The sequence below is a fragment of the Lampetra fluviatilis genome, chromosome 6 (assembly GCF_964198595.1).
Source record: "Lampetra fluviatilis chromosome 6, kcLamFluv1.1, whole genome shotgun sequence".
NCBI lineage: Eukaryota > Metazoa > Chordata > Hyperoartia > Petromyzontiformes > Petromyzontidae > Lampetra > Lampetra fluviatilis.
The window spans coordinates 14,547,850-14,569,775 of record NC_136280.1 but is presented as its reverse complement, the minus strand read 5'-3'; the positions used below and the strand labels follow the sequence as shown (position 1 = coordinate 14,569,775).

At 51.9% G+C, this 21,926-nt stretch overlaps 1 protein-coding gene across 1 annotated transcript in view; it reads left to right on the top strand.

Moving 5' to 3' along the window:
• Nucleotides 1-21,701, top strand: part of DDR2 (discoidin domain receptor tyrosine kinase 2) — a 76,421-nt gene extending 54,720 nt beyond the window's left edge. The window contains exons 11-20 of the mRNA XM_078857819.1: nucleotides 278-382; nucleotides 1,414-1,544; nucleotides 1,739-1,927; nucleotides 2,719-2,797; nucleotides 3,466-3,710; nucleotides 5,475-5,602; nucleotides 6,643-6,807; nucleotides 8,233-8,467; nucleotides 11,975-12,124; nucleotides 14,656-21,701. Of these exons, the coding sequence (XP_078713945.1) occupies nucleotides 278-382; nucleotides 1,414-1,544; nucleotides 1,739-1,927; nucleotides 2,719-2,797; nucleotides 3,466-3,710; nucleotides 5,475-5,602; nucleotides 6,643-6,807; nucleotides 8,233-8,467; nucleotides 11,975-12,124; nucleotides 14,656-14,787 (1,559 nt within the window). The 3' untranslated portion in view covers nucleotides 14,788-21,701. The remainder of the gene's footprint in view (nucleotides 1-277; nucleotides 383-1,413; nucleotides 1,545-1,738; nucleotides 1,928-2,718; nucleotides 2,798-3,465; nucleotides 3,711-5,474; nucleotides 5,603-6,642; nucleotides 6,808-8,232; nucleotides 8,468-11,974; nucleotides 12,125-14,655) is intronic.
• Nucleotides 21,702-21,926: the final 225 nt, after the last annotated feature.

The window sequence follows — 21,926 nt, the reverse complement described above, 5'->3', positions numbered from 1 at the left end:
GAGTGAGCACGTGGGTACGTGAGAGAGAGAGAGAGTGTCTTGTTATTGTGCATGCAGTCGTTAACGTTCAGCACGACGAGCCTGGCGACCTGAGTTTGATTCCAGCTCACAAATATCTGGGCCTCCACCAGGTCGACTTAGATGAGTGCATCAACGCTGGGGAGGCAAAGGTAGCCGGGCATGGTGCCGGCCACACCACCCCCAGCTCGTGTGGCCCATGCCGGCCTTCACAGCACTTGCCCCCGACACGGGGTATCTTTGTCTTTGTGCGCATCAGGCACGGCGGTTTACAACACGACGGTGCCGGCCATCACCACGCCCCGCCGGTGGGAAACGACGAACGTGTCGACGCCCCCCTACACCCAGCTCACTCCCAGCACGGGTACGCACCCAGCCACGCACGCACACAGCGACGGCACGGAACCGCCGCTCTCTTTACGTAAGGATGGGGGGGGTGGAGAGTCGATCAGCCGCCCGGGCGGCGGTGGCGATGCTGCACGCGGCTGCTGTAACCCGGCGCTGTTGTGGAGGCAGCAGCAGCCGCAGTGAGGGTTGATGGATAATTGCACAAACCCATGTCGGAATGGGATAGAGCAGTGTTCTTCACTAATCTCAGAGGGGGGGGGGGGGGGGGCACTATCACCGATAAGACATCAGTGTGAGGGCCACCACACCGCCTTGCAAGGGGTTGTTTTCACGTGTTGTGTATTGTCGGGGGCCGCACTAAAGGCCACCAGGGCCGGCCAGTGGCCCGCGGGCCTTGCAATGAAGAACACTGGGATAGAATGTTTTTCCTCTTCGCACGCGTGGGTTTTCTCCAGGTGCTCCGGTTGTCACTACATCGCTGTGTTTCAAGTTCCTTGGACAATAATTCTTATTATGCTGTTGGTGACTGTGTTGGTGAATGATAATGGTTGTAATATTGATCATGATGGGAATGGTAATTATGATCATTGTTATTTGAGGGTTATAATGGTGGTCATGTGATGCTGCTGCTGATGATGATGATCAACGTTGTTCCACAAGAGTTACATGATGATCATGAGAAGTACTTGGGGCCATGGCAGTGGTGACCAGGTGAAGGCAATCATCGCTATATCGCAACATCACAAGTAAAAATAATATATAAAATTCTCCTGGCTGGCTTTGTCCTTACCCCGCACCTCTGATTGGCACGGTTGGCTACTTACGGTACGAAAGAAGCTCAAGACACATCGTATGGCCCATTTGAATTACTGGTGTTGTCAGTTGAGGATTACACGTCCTTAGACGTTCAACGTACATACGTGCATTCGATTGGCTAAAGCCGAAGCACTCATTGAAGCTGTCAGAAAACACAAAGGCCCTAATATGAATACAACAACGACGTGATGACGATGCTGACGATGCCGGCGACGGTGACTATGGCTGCAGGCCTGGTGGAGACAGCGGGGGCTGGCAGTCACACCGTGCTCATCAGCTGCCTCGTCGTGATTATCCTCCTCCTCGTCGCCATCATCGCACTCATCCTGTGGAGGCAGTGCTGGGGGCGGCGCACACGCAAGGTGTGTGCCATTCCAGGAAATCTACCATTATACTTTTTGTCAGCTTTAATAATACACCACACTAGACGACGTATTTGAATGCAGTTACCACCTCTTCCGGTGTTTGCGAGATATTCCTCTTCCCATGACACGTGACGGATTTGTATAAAGGTGGCGACCCCCATCGGACACATGACCGCGCTGTCGTGTGGCAGGGCCCGCGGAGGATCGTGGAGGAGGACCTCCTCGTGCGCCTATCCCTCCCGTCGGACACGGTCATCATCAACAGCGGGGTGGCTGTATCGGGGCAAGAGGCCGCAGGGTCACGGGGTCAGGAGGTCACGGGGACTCTCCACGCCAACCCCATGTACGAGCGGATCTACCCAGCAGATCCCGACTACCAGGTGCGTGGCTGTTGTGCACGAGGTCTGGTCCAAGTCGGTTAGGGTTAAGGGCTGTCCACCCACTCCTCCCATTGATTCCAGGGGTGCCACAGTGACGAGATGTTAACTACCTCGCCTGGTATGCAGGAGGTCATGGGTTCGATCCTGACCCTGACGCCTGCTGTATATTTGGACTTTGCGTGTCTATCTCCTTGTGGTCGTGTAGATTTTTCTCCGGGTCCTCCGGTTTTGCCCTCCACATTTAGAAACGTGGAGGACGTCCATGAGTGTGTTGTATGTATGTGTATTGAACTTATTTCGCAACGTACGTAGCCAACCGTGCTAATTGGGGGAAGGACAACAAACTAAACACAAAAAGCGGTTGTCATGAAATGAGTTTTCCATCCACGTTTCGAATCAACGGGCATTTAGAATATTTTGTTTGTTTCACCTTCCCCCGCACCTCCCGATTAGCACCGTTTGGCTACGTGTGGTGCGAAATAAGATCCCCCATGTAGCCTTAACAGACCGTTGGGGCAAGTGCTGTTAGCAAGCACCTATGAAGGCTGGCATGGCACACGAGGGCATGGGTGGCCAACACAACACCTGCCCGCCTTTGTCTTTATTGTGGTAATGTTTACACACCGCAACAGGTACTCATTTGAGGCCGAGTTGACCTAGGGGAGGCCCAGGACCGGTTGAGATAATTGGCACTGGTGTTGGCTGTGAGCGGGAATCGAATTCGGGTTGCCGGATACGTAGCGCGGTGTGCCAACCGCTACGACTTCCGCTCCCCTCTGTGTCGAGTGCAGGAGCCGCTCCGCCTCATGGCCACGGTGGGGGTCAGCAAGGTCAAACTCCCGGAGCTGACGCAGAGCGCGGAGGACGCCGGTAAACCGATCCCCGCGCCGTCCCGTCGCGCTGTCCCGTCGCGCCGTCCCGTCGCGCCATCCGCTCGGCTCGCCCAGCGTGACGCCGCGTGACACCATCGCAGTCAGGAGGGCCCCGATATTGGCCGGCCTCCAGTTTCCTGCCGCGTGTGCATGCGCGCGTGGGAGTAGTTCCCGATATTTTTCCGCGCGGTTATCCACGGGTACAGCAACGTGGATCGTGGCGGCGACTTTCCGCCACTTATCGGCTCTTATTGCTGGTGAGAAAATGTGGGTTATTGAAAGAAAGGAAAAAATCCATCCACGGATAAGAACTAATTCTTCGGCGCTGCAGCTGCAGCTGCTGCATGTGCGTTGGCAGGGGTGCACAGGCACAATAAACAAATTAGCCTCAACACATTCGTAGATAACATTGTGACCTTAAAATAAAACATATAAGTAAAAGGGAAAGCTTTCGAGCAATGACGAAGGGCCGTTGCTTGAAACATTGCCAACTTATACACCCACTAATAATTGGCGGATTGTATCGGGCAAGGGATCGGCAAGAAAAATAATAATAATAATAACAACAAGAGCCACCGTTTTCGAATTTAGTAAAAAAAACTCTAAGCACGAGGCGGTGGTTCCGAACAACTGCCCCCTGCACACACGCGCGCGTCCCCCCCGCAGTGTGCAGCGGCGATTACGCGGAGCCCGACCTCACGAAGGCCACGCCGCACCAGTGCTTCAACGACGGCGTGTCGCACTACGCCGAGGCCGACGTGGTCAGCCTGCAGGGCGTCACGGGCAGCAACACGTACGCCGTGCCGGGCCTCACGAGTGACGTGCTGGGCCAGCGCGACGTCAGCGCCGGCGAGTTCCCGCGCGGCCTCCTCTCCTTCCGCGAGAAGCTCGGCGAGGGACAGTTCGGGGAGGTGCGCTGGCTGGTCGCTCACCGCTCACTGCTCCTCACCGCTCACTGCTCCTCACTCGCGCGAGCCAAACTTGCGTCGCCACTCACCTGTAGCAGCGATGCTATAGGTACTCACCTATAACAGCTGGGCTATAGGTACTCATCTTTAGCAGCTGGGCTATAGGTACTCACCCATAGCAGCTGGGCTATAGGTACTCATCTATAACAGCTGGGCTATAGGTACTCACCCATAGCAGCTGGGCTATAGGTACTCATCTATAACAGCTGGGCTATAGGTACTCACCTATAACAGCTGGGCTATAGGTACTCACCCATAGCAGCTGGGCTATAGGTACTCATCTATAACAGCTGGGCTATAGGTACTCATCTATAACAGCTGGGCTATAGGTACTCACCCATAGCAGCTGGGCTATAGGTACTCACCCATAGCAGCTGGGCTATAGGTACTCATCTATAACAGCTGGGCTATAGGTACTCACCTATAACAGCTGGGCTATAGGTACTCACCTATAACAGCTGGGCTATAGGTACTCATCTATAACAGCTGGGCTATAGGTACTCACCCATAGCAGCTGGGCTATAGGTACTCACCCATAGCAGCTGGGCTATAGGTACTCACCCATAGCAGCTGGGCTATAGGTACTCACCTATAACAGCTGGGCTATAGGTACTCACCCATAGCAGCTGGGCTATAGGTACTCACCCATAGCAGCTGAGCTATAGGTACTCACCTATAGCAGCTGGGCTATAGGTACTCACCTATAGCAGCTGGGCTATAGGTACTCACCCATAGCAGCTGGGCTATAGGTACTCACCCATAGCAGCTGAGCTATAGGCACTCACCTATAGCAGCTGGGCTATAGGTACTCACCCATAGCAGCTGGGCTATAGGTACTCACCCATAGCAGCTGAGCTATAGGTACTCACCCATAGCAGCTGAGCTATAGGCACTCACTTATAGCAGCAGAGCTATAGGTACTCACCCATAGCAGCTGAGCTATAGGTACTCACCTATAACAGCTGGGCTATAGGTACTCACCCATAGCAGCTGGGCTATAGGCACTCATCTTTAGCAGCTGGGCTATAGGTACTCACCTATAGCAGCTGGGCTATAGGTACTCACCCATAGCAGCTGGGCTATAGGCACTCACCTATAGCAGCTGGGCTATAGGCACTCACCTATAGCAGCTGGGCTATAGGCACTCACCTATAGCAGCTGGGCTATAGGCACTCATCTTTAGCAGCTGGGCTATAGGTACTCACCCATAGCAGCTGGGAAATAGGCACTCACCTATAGCAGCTGGGAAATAGGCACTCACCCAGGTCACCCGAGTTAGATTCCCGCTCATGGCCAACACCAGTGATGGTTATCCGAACTGGTCCTGGGCCTGCCCTAGGTCGACTTGGCCTCAAATGAGTATTTGGTGTGGTGTGTAAACATTCCCACTGGAGAAGTAAAGGCAGTCGGACGTGCTGCTGGCCACCCACCCCCTCGAATGCCGTGCCGGCCTTCATAGGTGCTCACTAACAGCACTTGCCCCAACAGTCTGTTAAGGCTATACTTTGTGTCTTTGTCTTTTGGGTCGGCCATAACCACATGTGTATGTGGCGGTTACGGCCATACCCGTGCGCGTATGGTCTGGCCATACCCCCGTGTGTGTAGGGGGGGGGGCGCCCCGGCCATGCCCGCGCGTGTGTGTGTCACACCCCCAGTACTAAGCAAGGCCTGACACGGGGGGCCCCGTGTGTGTGTGTGGGTGCGCAGGTTCACCTCTGCGAGGCTGTGGGGCTACAGGAGTTTGTGGGGGAGGACTTCACCTTCGACGTCCCCAAGGGCGCGCCCGTGCTCGTGGCCGTCAAGATGCTGCGTGCGGACGCCACTAAGAATGCGAGGTGCGGATGCAAGCGCACGTCCGCACGCCCACACGCAGACACGTGTGCGTGCGCAAGCACACACACGGACACGGAGGAATCGGCGAAACGCTTCATAGGCCAGACAGATCTGCGCACAGTGATGCACTTTATCTACGAATGTGTCAAAATTTACCTTCGAATGTGTCAAAATTTACTTTCGAATGTGTCAAAATGTACAAACACCCCCCCCACCTCCCGTGTAGTCTTTATAGACTTTTGGGCAAATGCTGTTCGTGAGCACCTATTAAGGCCGGCACGGTGCAAAGGGGAAGGTGTGTCCAGCACTATGACTGGTCGATTTTGTTTTTCTCCCCATTGCTGATATTTGTTACACTTTGGAGCTGGTACTAATCTCATGGCTGTGTCGATCTAGGTTCAGTTAAGATATTGCTCTCCGCTAATGTCAGCTATGGACTGGGAATCGAACTCAGGTGTCCAGGGTGGGCAGACCCCTGGCTCAGACAAACTAAGGGAGGAGGCATCTGTCTGGGCTGGCATCACCGATGTATCATGTGCAGGGGCAGTGGTGGCTACGCACATCGCCTGTGATCCAGTACTATGGAGGCAGCGAGGGTTGGTGAATTACCGCACAGATGTAGACGTTGAGGTTATATACCTTGGCTTGCCAGGATATTTCAGGACTGCAAAAATGCAAACTCCACCTGTTCCATTCTGTACGGGATAGAGTCCCCCCCCCCCCCCTCGCACGCGTGGGGTTCCCCCGGGCGCTCTGGTTTCCTCCCACAGGTAAGCCCTCATTAATTGGCTGATAACACCTTCACATGTAGAGGATGGCAGAGCTCGGGTAATTGTTGGTGCCAGCTCGCTGCGTGGCTGCCCTCCTGCTTGTCTGTGGTTCCTCCTCGCATCTCTGAGTTATTCTCTCCTTCGAGAGAGAGCGACGACTGTGGCGGCACGTTGCGAGTTTAAATCGTCATCAGGGCGCGCGCATCTCTTGACCGCGTGCGCGTGCTTCTCTCACTCTTTCTCTCCCTCGCTGCCGCCGCTCGCTCCTCCAGGAACGACTTTCTCAAGGAGATCAAGATCATGTCTCGGCTGAAGGACCCCAACATCGTGCGGCTGCTGGGCGTGTGCATGCGGGACGACCCCTTGTCCATGATCACCGAGTACATGGTCAACGGTGACCTCAACCAGTTCCTCTCGCGGCTTCCCTCGGCCATCGGGTGAGCTGCCCCCCCACCCACGGGCACACAGCTGGCGCGGGGCCACGGGGGACCCCAAGAAAAATTCCACGCGACCACAGGGATAGGGATGACACGCAAAATCCAAATATACAGGGGTTGGGATCGAACCCATGCCCTCCTGCACACCAGGCGAGGTAGTTAACATCTCGCCACCGTGGCACCCTAGGTGACGGCCGCAGTAGTTCCACGCGCAGTAGTTCCACGACGTCAACTTCTGGCACCGTTCTCTGACAACACGGTCTTGCACCAGCTCGCTGTGAGAGGTCCGAGTGGCAATTTCTACGTCTCGTGCCTTGACACAGAAGGGACAACTTGACTTTAATGATAGGGCTCACGGGACCTGACGCTCTCAAAACTAATCTACCAACTTGCGTTATTCAAACACGGCCGGTAAGGCGAAACCTCTCGAAGCCAGCCTTGATGATGGCAGAGCGGAAAGTTCGCCTCCAGCAGAGCGCGTAGTGGTAGTGGTGCAATCGGTGACCACGTACGGTTGAATTTATTCAGATACATAAAGTACAAAAAAACTAAACGGAAGAGCAGAAGTTCATCCTCTAGCAGAGCACGTGTTGGCCTGGCGGGCGCTTCACTCCACCGCCCGCTCTGCTAGTGGCAACCCAACCCTCTCTATCATTTTCAGGTCCGAATGCACAAACGTCAAAATAATTCTTCATGTGGTTCCAAATATTTAGATTACTTTTTTTTTTGCCCAGCAACAAAAACTCATTTCTGTCCCTCCAAAGGAATATTTTGACGCACAGCCAACGAAAACAGTTGGGTCATTGCAGAGTGCGCTCACTGCCGTGCCACCCATAATTGAGTATTATGCTCGTAACTGTCGTTTTTACGGTTGCTGAACAAATACGTTATAAGGTCGCGCCCATTACACACAAAGTGATTGCCACAAATGAACCACAATACCTTGCTGATCTCGTCAAGGAGCATAAACCGTCATGCAAGCTCCGGGCATCCTCGCAGCGGCTTTTGGATAAACATCGAATGGTCACCGCATCGCGCGATTTCAGATGCGCTTCTGCGGCCGTCTGGAATGCTCTTCCTTCCGATATTAGGAAGCCACTGGAGCTATGCACTTTTAAATCATCATCTAGATTGAAAACTAATTTCTTTAGAACTGCTTTTTGTGTTTGGTTTGTTGTCCTACCCCCCCCCCTCCCCCCGATTAGCACGGTTGGCTAAGTACGGTGCGAAAGAAGTTCAACATGCATGCATTGATAAGTGACCCCCTAGTGTTGCACAGCTTCGCTCAGTCGTGTTTTTATTCTCACCAAGAGCTCCCTTGCGCGCCTCTCCCGACCGCAATGTTCACGGGAGATGTGTGGGGGTCTCCGTCTCTCGCCCTGTCTCTCCCGCGTGCCAACGCCGCCACCGCCACCACCACACCAGGCTCGACAAGCTGGTGTACATGGCCAGCCAGATCGTGTCGGGCATGGCCTACCTGTCGTCCCTCAATTTTGTGCATCGGGACCTGGCCACTCGCAACTGCCTGGTAGGGGAGCACCACACGATCAAGATCGCCGACTTCGGCATGAGCCGAAACCTGTACAGTGGGGACTACTACCGCATCCAGGGCCGTGCCGTGCTGCCCATCCGCTGGATGGCCTGGGAGAGCATCCTGCTGGTACGTGTGCCCGGCCCACACCCTAAACGCAACCAAACTTATTTTTATATTTTACCAGGTAAGCTCCATTGTAGCTATTTTTCAGAAGCGACCTGGCTATCACAAATGATAGCCCACCGAAGTGGCTTGTCATGTGGACATTTATTAAGAGCAGCCAAATAGTCGTAACTCGTGATGTTGATTCTAAATGTGGAGGGAAAAACCGGAGGACCTGGAGAAAAATCCACGCGACCACGGGGAGAACATACACACTCCAAATATACAGCAGGCGTCAGGGTCGGGATCGAACCCACGATCTCCCATATACCAGGCGAGGTAGTTAACGTCTCGCCCACCCGCTTGAGCACTGCCGTACAGCATGAGGGTATGGCGGCCAGCCAGTGATCCGCACAGCAGAGCAGAGACCAGCGCTGCTAGGTATGAAATGTGTTCTGCCTTTCGGACTTTTAAGGACAATTTCATACACATTTTTTTGGGGGGGGGGGATTTTCCGATCACTTATATTTTGGAATAATTTAACACATCTTTGGTGGCGGCGCATGCCTGTAATCCAGCACTGTGGAGGAGGCAGTGAAGGTTGGTCTATCACACAAATGTTGTGAAACTTCCCTTCCTATGGACGTTGAGGAAGCTGTTACCCCGAGCTCGCCAGGAGACAGCGGTACAGCAGAAATATGGACTCCACCTGTTCTGTCTGTATGGGATCGAGCATTTCCCCCTCACATGCGTGGGTTTTCTGCAGGCGCTCTGGTTCCCCCCGCCCCCCCACATTGTAAATGCTCACAAATTGGCCCCTAACATCTTTATATGTCGAGGACCGCAGAGCTTGGGTAATCTTTTGGGTGCCTCGCTCACCGCGTGGCTGCTGCCTCCCCGCTTGTCTGTGGTTCCTCCTCGCGCCTCTCGAGCGGTTCTCTCTCTACGAGAGCGGGCGCAGGCCGTGGTGCGTTACAGGTTGAAATTGTTATTGTCCGTGCTTTCAAAAGCGGTGTCACGCGAACACCGCTCTCGGTGGGAAGAGCACGTACGTGGCGTTAGGGAAGAGATGTCACCTCCTGCGGTGTCATGTTTTCGGATTAGTCCGAGAAACAAGCTGAACATCGGATCTTCCGACATTTTGTTTTGGATCAATTTGAATATAGGGAACACATTCCATATGAGCGGCTTTATATTCCCCTGGTTTGTATGTATGTATGCACGCGTACAGCTCTTTAGTAAATCCACTGTTTCATGAAAGCCTCGATCCGCAACGTTGGTCGTGGTGGTTTTTCGACCAAACTTCACCATGTTGGTCACCGCGGCTCGGTGCAGGCAGGGAGCATAGACACGGGAGCGTCAAAGTACAGTACAACAACGGACCTTGCAGCACTGGCCTGCGTTGACCATCACGTAGTACTGAGAGCAGCCCGATAGCATCGTTGATTGCGCACGCTAGTTGCCCATCCTCCCATGCCGTGTGGGTCATGGGAGTTATCTGACCATACTTCGCCCCATAGGTCAATGCGGGTTTTGGTTGAAAGTGGGTGGAGCATAGTGCAGACATCTGCTGGCAATGTATCAGAATCGTGATCTTTATTTAGACTGGGGGAATCCGATGGGCTATGAAGTTCTTTTTCACAGATGTCTGGTAAATGTACTCGCGCAGCTGCCTCCTGCACAACACGTGTTTCGCGCGAGGTGGTCGCCCATCCAAGCACTGACCAGGCTCGACCCCTGCTTAGTTTCCGACATCTGTCGAGATCGGGTGCATTCTGGGAGACTTTGTTCATGGGCCATTGCACTGTTCTAAGGCGGTGTTGATGGTTATAATGGCAGAATTGCTGAAGAAAACTTTTCGATGCGTAATTTCGATACGATGAAATATGTTTTCTTTCAAGTGCAGTATTGCCTTGTTATTAGTCACGAGGGATACGTTCCGGAGATGCTTGTGAATAGCAAATTTGGTGGATAATGATATTGGCCTAAGAAAACGTATATCTTTTGAATTAATTACCTTAAATTAATACATGCATACAAGAAGCTATTAAACACACGAAAATGATCATAACACAAAAATAATCGCTTATAATGAACATAAAGTAAATAAAAAAAATACATTGAAGTATAAAAACATTGTTTACAAATGAACGTAACTGAAATTATGATTCTATGCGTCATCACTTTATCTCGTGATTTTATCTCATCACTTTCTCTCTCTCTCAGTGCAGTCGTGTAGAGTTCGAGGCGCAATTCGCGGATAGCCAAAATCACGGATAGCAAGTTATTAAAGAACGAGGGAATACTCTCATACATTCGGTGTTACTGGTCGTATCTCCGAAACCGAGCTTACATTTTAAAATACAAAATTACTATTGGACTAGAGGGCACGCCATTCATTTGTCAAATCGCGATTGAATCTGAACGGGCTCTCACCTGCGAAGTAATTAATAAAGTACTGTACAAAGTGCATGAGCAGGGGTGTACAAACATAAACAAATATATTAAATTTTGTTCATTAACACTGGCTTTGTTGTGAAAAGCTTAATTCACAGAAGCATGTGTAATATGCTCGCAATTTAAGCAGTGTGTAGTCCATGAACTGCTTCAGAGCCATTAGACTGGCACGCAAGAAATTACAGCGATGCCCCCAAGCGTTGGCTCACCGCGAGGCGGTGTTCACAACAAAGGTGATGCGTTTTTACTTGTACGTAAAGTGCAACCGGGAATCGTTTGCATTGAATTGTGATTTTTAGATCAGCTTCTTGCAACAAACAGGGCTTGTTATGACGCCGCGCTAGGACAGCCTGCAGGGCACCGCATTTAGAAATGCGGCGATCGATGACGTCTCCGTGCCTCGCGTGACTCTTCGACTTGTGCAAATATTTGCGGACGGTCAGCGATTGTCTACGCTTTATGAGAAAGGCGATATTCATGACATTCCTCCTGGCCCTAGGCCATGAAATGTGAACGCTGAGTTTTGGCACCGATCAAACATTTGCGCTGTGAGCCCAAGTGGCAAGGGGGGGGGGGGGGGTGGGGCACTGCGGTGGCCAGATGTTAACCACCTCGCCAAGTATACAGGAGGTCGTGGGTTCGATCCTGCTGTATATTTGGAGTTTGCGTGTTCTCCCCATGGTTGCGTGGATTTTTCTCCGGTTTATCCCTCCGCATTTAGAAACCTGCGTTTAGATTGTTTGGCTGCTATAAATTTCCACATGATAAGCCACCTTGTTGAGCTTTTATTTGTGGCCAGGTCGCTTCTGAAAAAGAGCTATATGGCTCAGTGGGCCTTACCTGGTCAAATATAAACAGAGCGATGAAGAGGAAACAGATCAGCGGTGGGATACAATAACTGTGGCAGTGATGGTAGCAGAATCAGAGAGACGAATAGGTGACGGATCGACGATGAGAGTGGCAGTAGCCAGATCCGCGACAGGCACCCTACAGAAGGCAGGTTTAAAGCATTGCGGTTGTGGTGATAGTGGTGGTGGTAAACTCTGTCTGTGTTCCGTCTCTGTCGGCCAACAGGGGAAGTTCACGCCGGCGTCCGACGTGTGGGCGTTTGGCGTGACGCTGTGGGAGATGCTCACGCTGTGCAGGGAGCAGCCGTACGGGGCGCTTACTGATGAGCAGGTCATCGAGAACACGGGCGAGTTCTTCAGGGACCAGGGCCGACAGGTAAGCGGCGGCACGAGCGTGCGGACTTGTGCGAGGCTCGTGAAGGACGCCGCTGGGCAGTTGGAGGCAGTCGCTCTCCAGCAACAACGGAGAGCTATGGGAGGAGCGATGCTCACAACAACCAAGAGCGGAGCGCCGGGGGGCTAAAATGCAGCGAGTTGGCACAGTAGGTAGTACATAGGCCAGTCGTTTCACTCAGTCAACCCGTGGCACCACCTGGGTCTGTCCCGTGACTCTCTGTGAGCGGGGGTTTGACACTTCACGTGGCCTTAAAGTGCACCTAGCCTGGCACAAACGCCATGGGGATGTCACCGCCACTTAGTGGTGAATGGCGGCTGTTGTTGTCACATAGTCACTGTAAGATGTTTTCTTGTTCATGTTTTAGTTTTTTGTTTGTTGCCGTTGCACCCGATTCAAGAGCCGAATGGCTCACAGGGCTATACCAAATAAATGAAACTGAAACTGATGCCATACCAGCCTTCACAGGTGCTCGCTAACAGCACTTTTCCCAACACCCTGTGTAGGCTATGCAGGGGATCTCTGCCCGCGCGATCCTCTCAATTGTCCCAATTCAGGAATCCAAATTCTGTTTGAGAATTGATTCGTTCATTTGTTTACATCACGTAAAAAACTAATTGACACGCGCGACGTGAAAACAACCGATTCAGATAAGCGCGATTCGACGCATCATCGCACGCGCGAACGGATGTCAAAACACGACGAATGGCCGCTTGCTCGCGCAAACCAGGGGTCATGCAAGCAGAGGGTCGAAGAAGCAAATTTGTCATCGTGAAAATTCAAGCGAGCTGCATAAACGTAAAATATGCCATACATCCCCCCCACCCCACCGTTCACTAATCTCCAGCATTAAGGATAAAAATGACACAAGCGTGGCAGTGACTCAACACGTATTGCCATGAACTCAAACATGAATGAAATGTAAAAACCTTCTGTACGAAAAAAAAAAGTTAAAAGTGAAGGGTCACTATTTGCTCAAATGAGCAAATGGTGAGCTCCCTGAGCCAGTGGCGGAAATTCCACATTAGCATGGTGGGTGCCAGTCTATCCGTAGGTAGTTTGACCACCAATACAGGGTGCTGAATTAGTATTGACCCCAGAGCAAAAAGGGGGATTTCAACGCGCGCGGCCTTACGATCGCGAGTGGATCTCTCGCCCACCACCACATTTAGACCCCGCGGTGTTTTCCGTGCAAGCATACTTTTACAACCTTTAAAGAAAACATATTTAGAACTTAAACGAGAAGCTTCGCAAAAATACAAACAAATATTCCACTCACAGCCACAGCAGCACCAGCAGAGGTAGCAGCAGGGGGGGGGGTGCCCCAGTCGAGAAGGGCCTGGAATTTCGTGAGGAGCCACCTCACTACAGCCGCATTCCTCCTCGGCGAGCTTCACGAAAATGAAAACACCTTTGCCATTGTCCCAGCTGAGTTGTTTGCTCAGACCTGTGTGACAGGCGCGCTCGGCAGGTGTCTGCTATGACCGCGTGAGAGGTGAGGGCCACTCCCTGCTGTCCTGCCCACCCCGGCTCGACAGCTCGAGCGAGTGCTACGGGAGGGCGTGACGGCTGCGTTGATATCGCGCGCGTGTCTGTGTGCGTGCATGTTTTTGTGTTTACGAGTGGGGAGTGGTAGCGCAGTGGTTAGCGCCACTGCGCGACGAACCTGGTGACCCAAGTTCGAATTGGCCAAAGCCAGTGATGATTATCCGAACCGATCGTGCGCCTCCCCTAGGTCGACTCGGCCGCAAATGAGCACCTGGTGCGGTGTGTAAACATTGCCACTCGGGAGACAAAGGCGGCCTTGGTGTGGTGTTGGCCACCCACCTCCTTGTGTGGCGTGCCGGCCTTCGTTATTGCTACTTGCTAACAGCACTTGCCCCAACAGTCTGTTAAGGCTACATGGGGGATCTTTGTCTTTGGTTGTGTTTACGAGTGATCAGCGAGACAGCGCCAGGGCCATCTTTGACTAATGGTCTCCGATGAAACACAAGAACTCGACCACACGTTTGTCAGTGACACTGTGGTGGCCTTGATAAGTATTTTATAGGCAACGTTTCAGGGCAATGCCCCCTTCTTCACAGCGCGTTGTCATTTGTGCTTGTGCACCACTGCCAAACGCAGCGTCACCAAATAATTTGTTTGATTCTGATGAAGCGGCATGCCCGTGTGTGATGAGCTTTGGTTTTCTCGTCAGAGGAAGCCAGTCTTGACCGACTACTGGATGAATGTTTTTCCCCACGCTGAAGCGGCATTTGTGCGTGCTCATGTGCTTGTGTTTGTATTTCCGTATGCGTAAATGTTGACTCAAAAGAGTACCTGGTGCGGTGTATAAACATCGCCACTGGGGAGACAAAGGCGGCCGGGCGTGGTGCTGACAACCAAACCACCTCGTGCGCCGTGCCAGCCTTCATAGGTGCTCGCTAACAGCACTCGCCCCACCATATTGTTAAGGCTATACGTGTTGTGCCTTTGTGTGCTCCCCCCCCGAACCCACCCCTCTCACCGCCCAGACGGTGCTGCCCAGACCGGCCTTGTGCCCTGAGCCGCTGTACGAGCTGATGTGCGCGTGCTGGAGACGGGACTCGCGCGCCCGGCCCTCCTTCCCGCAGCTGCACAACGTGCTACGCGCCCTCCAGCCGTAGGCACGCGCAAGCGCGCACGGTCACTCGCGCAGTCACAATCAACACAAAGACGGAACAAAGACGAAAGAAACAGCCTGGACAGACTGTCGGGGCGAGTGCTGTTGGCGAGCACCTATGAAGGACGGCACGGCGCACAAAGGGGGTGGGTGGCCAACACCGCGCCCGGCCGCCTTTGTCTCCCCAGTGCTCATTTGAGGCCGAGTCGACCTAGGGGAGGCCCAGGACCAGTTCAAATAATCGTCACTGGTGTTGGCCATGAACGGGAATCGAACTCGGACCGGGGGGGTTCGTAGCGCAGTGCGCTAACCGCTGCACTTCCGCTCCCCACTCACACAGTCACACTCACACACACTGTCACACTACAACGAAAGCAAAAATTGCCGTTCACCACTGAGTGGCGGTGACGTTACCACGGTGCTTGAGCACATTGAGGCCACGTGAAGTGTCAAAGGTTCGTTGGCAGGAGGTCATGGGACAGATACAGGTGCCTTGGGTTGATTGAAATGACTGGCAGATGCATCAGCTGTGCTCTCCACTGTGCCAAACTTGCTGCGTTTTAGCCGCCCGGCGCTCCACTCGTTGTGAGCGTCGCTCTTCCAGCCTCCGTTGTCGTTGGAGGGTGACTGCCTATAACTCCCCAGCAGCTTCCATCATGTGCCTCCTCCACAGAGGGCAATCTTGACACTGCTGGTACCAGTCATCGGCAAGTCCAATCAGCTCCACATCTTTCTGTACCACATCAGTCCATCTCTTCTCTATCTTCTCTAACCTGTGCCGTGCCCATTTAGTCCCATCTATTTGACCAAATATAATCTGCTTGTGCATAAGGTGGCTGGGCATTCGGGCTACATGACCCAGCCAACGCAGCCTCGCCTGTTGGAGTAGCTTACCGATGGGTCTGTGTTTAGATCTTTCAAGGATCTGTTTGCTCACACAATCCAGTCTGGTTAAACCCAGGATGGATCATAGGCAGGCCAGCCTGAATGTGTCAAACCAGCGCAGATGTTCCTTTGGAGGGTTCCACGTTACACACGCATGGAGAAGGGAGAGCATAACTGTAGCCTGAGAAGACCCGAAGCTTCGTGTGGAGCGACAGACCAGGGGGCTTCCGCACAGCATTACGCAGCTGATGAAAGATAATGCCACTAGACTGATTTTGAACGAGACCTCTGGTTCCAAACCAGTGCTGGTTATAAGCACACTGACCAGGTATAGAAACTTTTCCACTCTCTCCACAACTGCCCCAGCTCTTAGTGACTCGCTCTAGGTTCAGCAGAGTCTACAACTTCTCAGAGTGAGCAGCAATCACCAGTTCATACATAACATGGTTGACCAAATGGGAGCCATCTCTTGACCACACCCGGACATTGATGAGCATACTATTGTATATTACCAGATGGAACTTCCTCTGGTATAACGATGGAAAGCTTCTCAAACTACGTGGTTGCAAAAATATGTTAAATAATGTAAGAGCCAGAGGACATCCCTGTCGCACCCTAAAGTGGACCTGACTGCTGGTCACACAGCTTTACCCGGGCCTGTCCACCATCATGAAGGTCCTCAAAATAAGTTTTACATACATACATGAAGGATAACCCAGAACCATAGCATATAGATGGTATCATAGGCCTTGGCCAGGTCAAGAAAGCAGAGATGTAGGTCCCAGTAAAATCCTGTACATATCTGTTGTATCAATCAGACAGAGAATATGGAATATGTGCAGGACCGCCTGAACCTAAAACACATTGGGGCTCCGCAAGCATCTCCTCAGCGTGCCTGGCAAGACGATGTTGAATAATCCTTACCAGGAACCTTCCCAGCACACAGAGGAGACAGATTCCTCGGTAGTTGTTGCAATCAGTACGGTCCCCATTCTTAAAGAAGGGGACCACCAGGGCATCCTTAAAATCTTGCGGAACCTGCTGGAGTCCAGACAGTTTTGACTATGTCATTTAGGCCAGTCTGCAGATCAACGCCACCCTCCCTCAACAATTCGCTTGGGAGATAATCTCTGCCTGGCACTTTTCCTGGTCTCAGACTCTGGATTGCTCTTCACACTTCTCAACAAATGGTACCTCAGCCAGCCACTCACTGTGTGTGGCTACATCTTCCAGTATTTGAGGCACTGCAGCCCCAGCAGGGTCATCCCCACCTTACTCCATGCCGTTTTCTGGGCTGAAGGATTTCTCCTCCTCCAAGACCTCAGAAATGATCGGTAATCCTGCAGATCTCTTCCTGGTAGTTGGTGTTTGGATCGCCGTTCTTTCCCTTGAGGGTGGTAATAGGTGTGGCACTTCAAGTTACTTTTTTATGGAATTAAACAGTGATTTGTGATCACGAACTACTGAGCCATTTTCCATCTCCTCAACCCATGACCACCACGCACACTTGTAGCACCGCACAGCTCTCCAAACCTCCAAGCAAAGGCTTCATTCTTCAACGTGGGATGTTATAGACTGGGAGTGGGCCTGTTGCTTTATGTCAGCAAGCCAGAACAATGCCTCTGTTAGGCAGGATCTCTGGGGAGGTCTGGACTGCATACCCAATACTGCCATTGCATCTGCACGAGCCACAGTCCTGAACCTCACCCATTTCCCCTCGGATTCAGGAGGAAGGGGGGGGGACAATGCCAAACCCAGCTGCAAGCGATTAGCTAGCTGAGACCAAGCCACTGTGGGTTTAAATGGGGTCCTGGGTAGATACCCATTACCACAGTGGACGAATGGCAGGTGCATCTTACAGATGACAAGTTCAGGTGTTTAGGACATAAACCCGCACCCGCTGTTCCATCACTATATAATCCAGCAGGTGGTATTGCTTGGACCTGGCGTGCATCTATGATGTGTAGATGCGCCAATGCTGGAAAAGCCTGTTGGTGATTACAAGTCCATGGGCTGCTCAGATGACTAGCAGCCTCCTTCCGTTATTATTAAGCTGATGTGGCCCATGCCGTCCAATCAGTCCAGCCCAGGTGTTGGTGTCATGACCCACTTGGACATTAATGTCACCCAACAGGGTGACTCTAACCTGAGGGGCCACTTTAGCTAGCAGCTGTGACAGGAGGTGATAGAAGGCATCTTCACTCATCAGCCTTGCCTGCATCCCCCCAGCTGTTCGTTTTCGATGGGAGTATAAGCCATCACCACTATTTCTCGCCTCCTATTGATGGGGAGGTGAGTCCACAACACTCTGGGACTTGCAGCTCCCAGACCTCACTGCCCTGCTCCCAGACTCCATTATTTTGCTCATAAGCAGAGCCACTGCCTTTTAAGTGGCTATTTCCTGCCCCGAGTGCAGGACTGTCCACCCCTCGTGATGAACCAGAACTAGTCCACCAGCCCTCCTGTATTCCAGAGGTCCAGGCGATACCGGTCCCAGCTCCTGACAGAGAAACGGCAGCCTCTCCCTGACAGCAGGCATTCGTACATTCCATGTGGCTACTCGCAGTGGTGTTATGCTGTTTCTGGAGGAACCCCGACGGTGGGGGTTCAGTCTCCTGGCTCCACCATGAACGCCAGTTCTCCTCTGGGCCCTCCGGCATAAGCTTATTATGATCTTTTATTCGTGGTTTTTTGGTGATTGAGTTTAAAGGTTAAGGGGTTACCAGCTCCTCGCAGCCGCCGAAGAGATGGGGGGTTGTTTTTGCCAGTCAGCTGTTGAACGTGTGCGCATTTCTTTCCAACACACCAGTTGTGCCGAAGCAGTAATATATTGGCACGCATGTTCACGTGACAACCTCATTAATTGGTTGTGTTGGGCGGAGGAGGGTTTACGACAGACATTTCATTTTCGTGATCTGACCCAAACAAAAAAACAATTATGAATCATACGTGAAAGGTGTTTACATCACGCGAACAGAAGTCAGCAGAGCATGCTGATGATCTCACCACCTGATATATTGTTTTCTCTCCAAGAAGCAACAACTGGTCTTTGTGAAATTTCACAAAGGTAAAAATAACTGCGGAGTTTGTAGGCCGAATTCACCTGCATTCAGGGTCATTATAACCTTCCCTACGGGAGCGGTGAAACCAATTTCTTAAAAATGGGAAACGTCAAATGCTGGTGGCAACGTGCGGACCTCCTGCGAGTGGCCAGCTACTGCTGCTGCTGCTGCACCACGGAGAAGTCCCTTCAGACCCATCGGTTCGGATGCTCGTGGATTAACTTGGGTCGCCGCGATGTGACGCTTCTACGATATGCAGTAACGATGTAAGGCCCACGATAACCGCGTCGTCGGTTTTGTGTCAGAAACCAAAAAAACATCGTGATCATCATTTCTGTTTTTTAAACTCTTTTCTTAAATGTGTCACATCCTGACAAAGTATTTATGAAATTTACAATCTCAATAAATAAAGGTGTAAATAAATAGCTATTATCCGTTAAATTAGCGCCTTGCGAAATGTTTTTTTTAGTTTTCTTGGAGTAATTGGCGGGGTGGCGACATCGTTGTTTTCTTGGCTGCTTGAATCATTTGCGAGGGACTGATGACGTGTCGCGTTCGCGGTTGCAGAGCCGCAATGATTAAGTGCCAGGATTGTGGGCGGGCTTACGTTGACCGAACTGCAGTCGGAAGAACTTTTGAACTTAAATCGCATACGTACTGGTTTTACAGCAAAGCACAACGCTACGATGCAAATGTGAAAATGACATTACACAGTTACGGGAAACCCGATACGGTGCCCCGACAATCGATATTATAACGAATTGTATCGTAATGAATTATATCGCGGCGAGCCTAGTGTTCGTCATGGGTGTAGTGCACCAAACCACCTAGAGAGACACATCCTCCCTGTTTGGCATTGTCAACGATAGAGGCGGACGCTATGAGCGAGCTCCTCTTGAGGCCGGCACGGTGCACAGAAAGACAGGGGGAGAGTGTGTGGTGGCCATGGCCACTGTCTCCTCGACACTGATGTTCACACGCCACACCGGCTACTCGTTTTATGCCGAGTCGCACCTATGGGTCATTGAGACCAAAGGCCAAGGTTCGGTTACCAATTGCCACTGACGTGCATCAGCCCAGGAATCGAAAGCCAGATCACCGGAGTCGTGGTGCAGAGCGCACGAACCACTATGCCATCTCACACGCACGCGAAGACGGCACGCGCACACACGCGCGCACACGCGTGCACACCACCGTGGTGCCAATACAGTATTTATGCAATCGTCTAAAAAGAGAGGCGACGCTCAGTGAAATCTTAACTCGCAATACTTTACGGGCAAAAAAAACAACAACCTCCAGCGTTGTGTAGTCACGAGTCGATCGCATTCGAGACGCGCGCTGTCAAATTCTACTCCTGTGCTCGTTGAGTCCGCTAGCAGCGCAGCGACTGTGTGCCTAGGGGGTGGGGGACTACCCTAGAGTCCCCTGTGCATCATGTCCAGACAGGGGTGGGCACTTTATAGACACCCCACTTAAACAAAAAGAAGTAATGGGGAGTAACGATAGAGGAGACATTTTTATATCAAAGCCTCTATTCTACTCTTGCCTCCCACAAATCTCAGTGCACATGTTCAAGAGATTGACACTCGCCTGGAATGCTCTATTCAGCGTAGCCGCTGTGATTTGCACTCCATGTTCAATGATGCCTTGTAAGCTGAGGTCATTGATTATGTCGCGGTTTTGTTTAATACATAAAAAATATCCCCCCGTGTCGCCCTTAACTGACTGTTGGGGCAAATGCTGTTAGCGAGCACCTATTTATGTCGGTATGGCATACACGAGTTGGTGGTTAGCACCACGCCCGGCCGCCTTTGTCTTCCCGGTGCTGATGTTTAAACACTGCACCAAGTAATAATTTGAGGCTGATTCGCCCCTAGGGGAGGCCCAATTCCGGCTCAGATAATCGTCACTATTGGTCATGACCAGTAATCGAACTTGGGTCGCCGGGTTCGTAACGCAGTGCGCTAACCACTGCGCCACCGCTCTTCACTTTTGTCGCATACACACGGTCTTTGGTGCCATGGTGGCGAGATGTTAACTACCTCCCTGGTATACAGGAGGCCGTGGGTTCGATCCCGACGCTGACGCCTGATGTATATTTGGAGTTTGCGTGTCTCTCTCTCCCCGTGGTCGCGTGGATTTTTCTCCGGGTCCTCCTGTTTTTCCCTCCACATTTATAATCAACATCACCACGCGCTTGGAGTATCTGGCTGCTATAAATGTCGACACGACGATAAGCCACTTCGTCGAGCTATCGTTTGTGATGACCAAGTCGCTTCTGAAAAAAACAGTTACATAGCTCAGTGGGCCTTACCTGCTGGTAAAATAAAATTTGAAAAAAAAAATTGTGACCCCCCACGAGAAATCCAGTGTGGGGCGAATGTAAGGGAGGGGGGGGCACGTAATTGTTCCACATCCACCCGATCCAGCTCGCGTAAAAAAAAAATCACGCACTACGCTACAACCGAGCGTCCATTGGACGTCGGTGGGGCATCTAGAGATGGATCGCTCTGTCTAGGAAGAGATACATCGGTAGGAGGGAGGAGGGGCGGATGCGACGGCAATGCATCGGTTAACATCCGACTCTTGTGGCTCCATGATGCGCGCGTGGGAATCGATGTTGTTTGATTTGTGCAAACGAGGTGCACATATTACGGTGAGCACAAACGAGACGGTATAAAAAAAAAAGAGAGAGAGTGGGGTCTCGAATTAAAATACGACCGCCAAATCACGGCAATTAATCAAATTTCTGGGGATGGTGGAATTTGGGGGGGTGGGGGTGAATAAATGACACCCCTATTTTTTTAACAAGCGCAGCAAAGCCAGTCTGTTAAGCAAGCCTCCCGCATTCAGATGTCGCTGGGTGCGGCGACAATGCACACGAGCGCGCGCGCGTGTATTCCGTCAACTGGTAGGTTGAGGGTTTTGGTAGATCACACAGAGACGGAGTCGCTGCCCATCGGACGGGGGGGGGGGGCGGGGGGGTGCTTGTACATGAAGCAGCACGGCAAGTAGGTTCGGAGATGCTATTTGTAAAGCGGAGTGTTCTCCCTTCACGTTGCCGTGGATTTCCTCCGGCATGCCAAAAAGTAATTGTAACGGGCCAAATATCCCAAGCAGGACCCTCCTGAACATGAGTCTTGAGACTCGGTGAGGCTTTCCTGGGTTAAAAAAAAGAATTTATTGTTGTTATTAT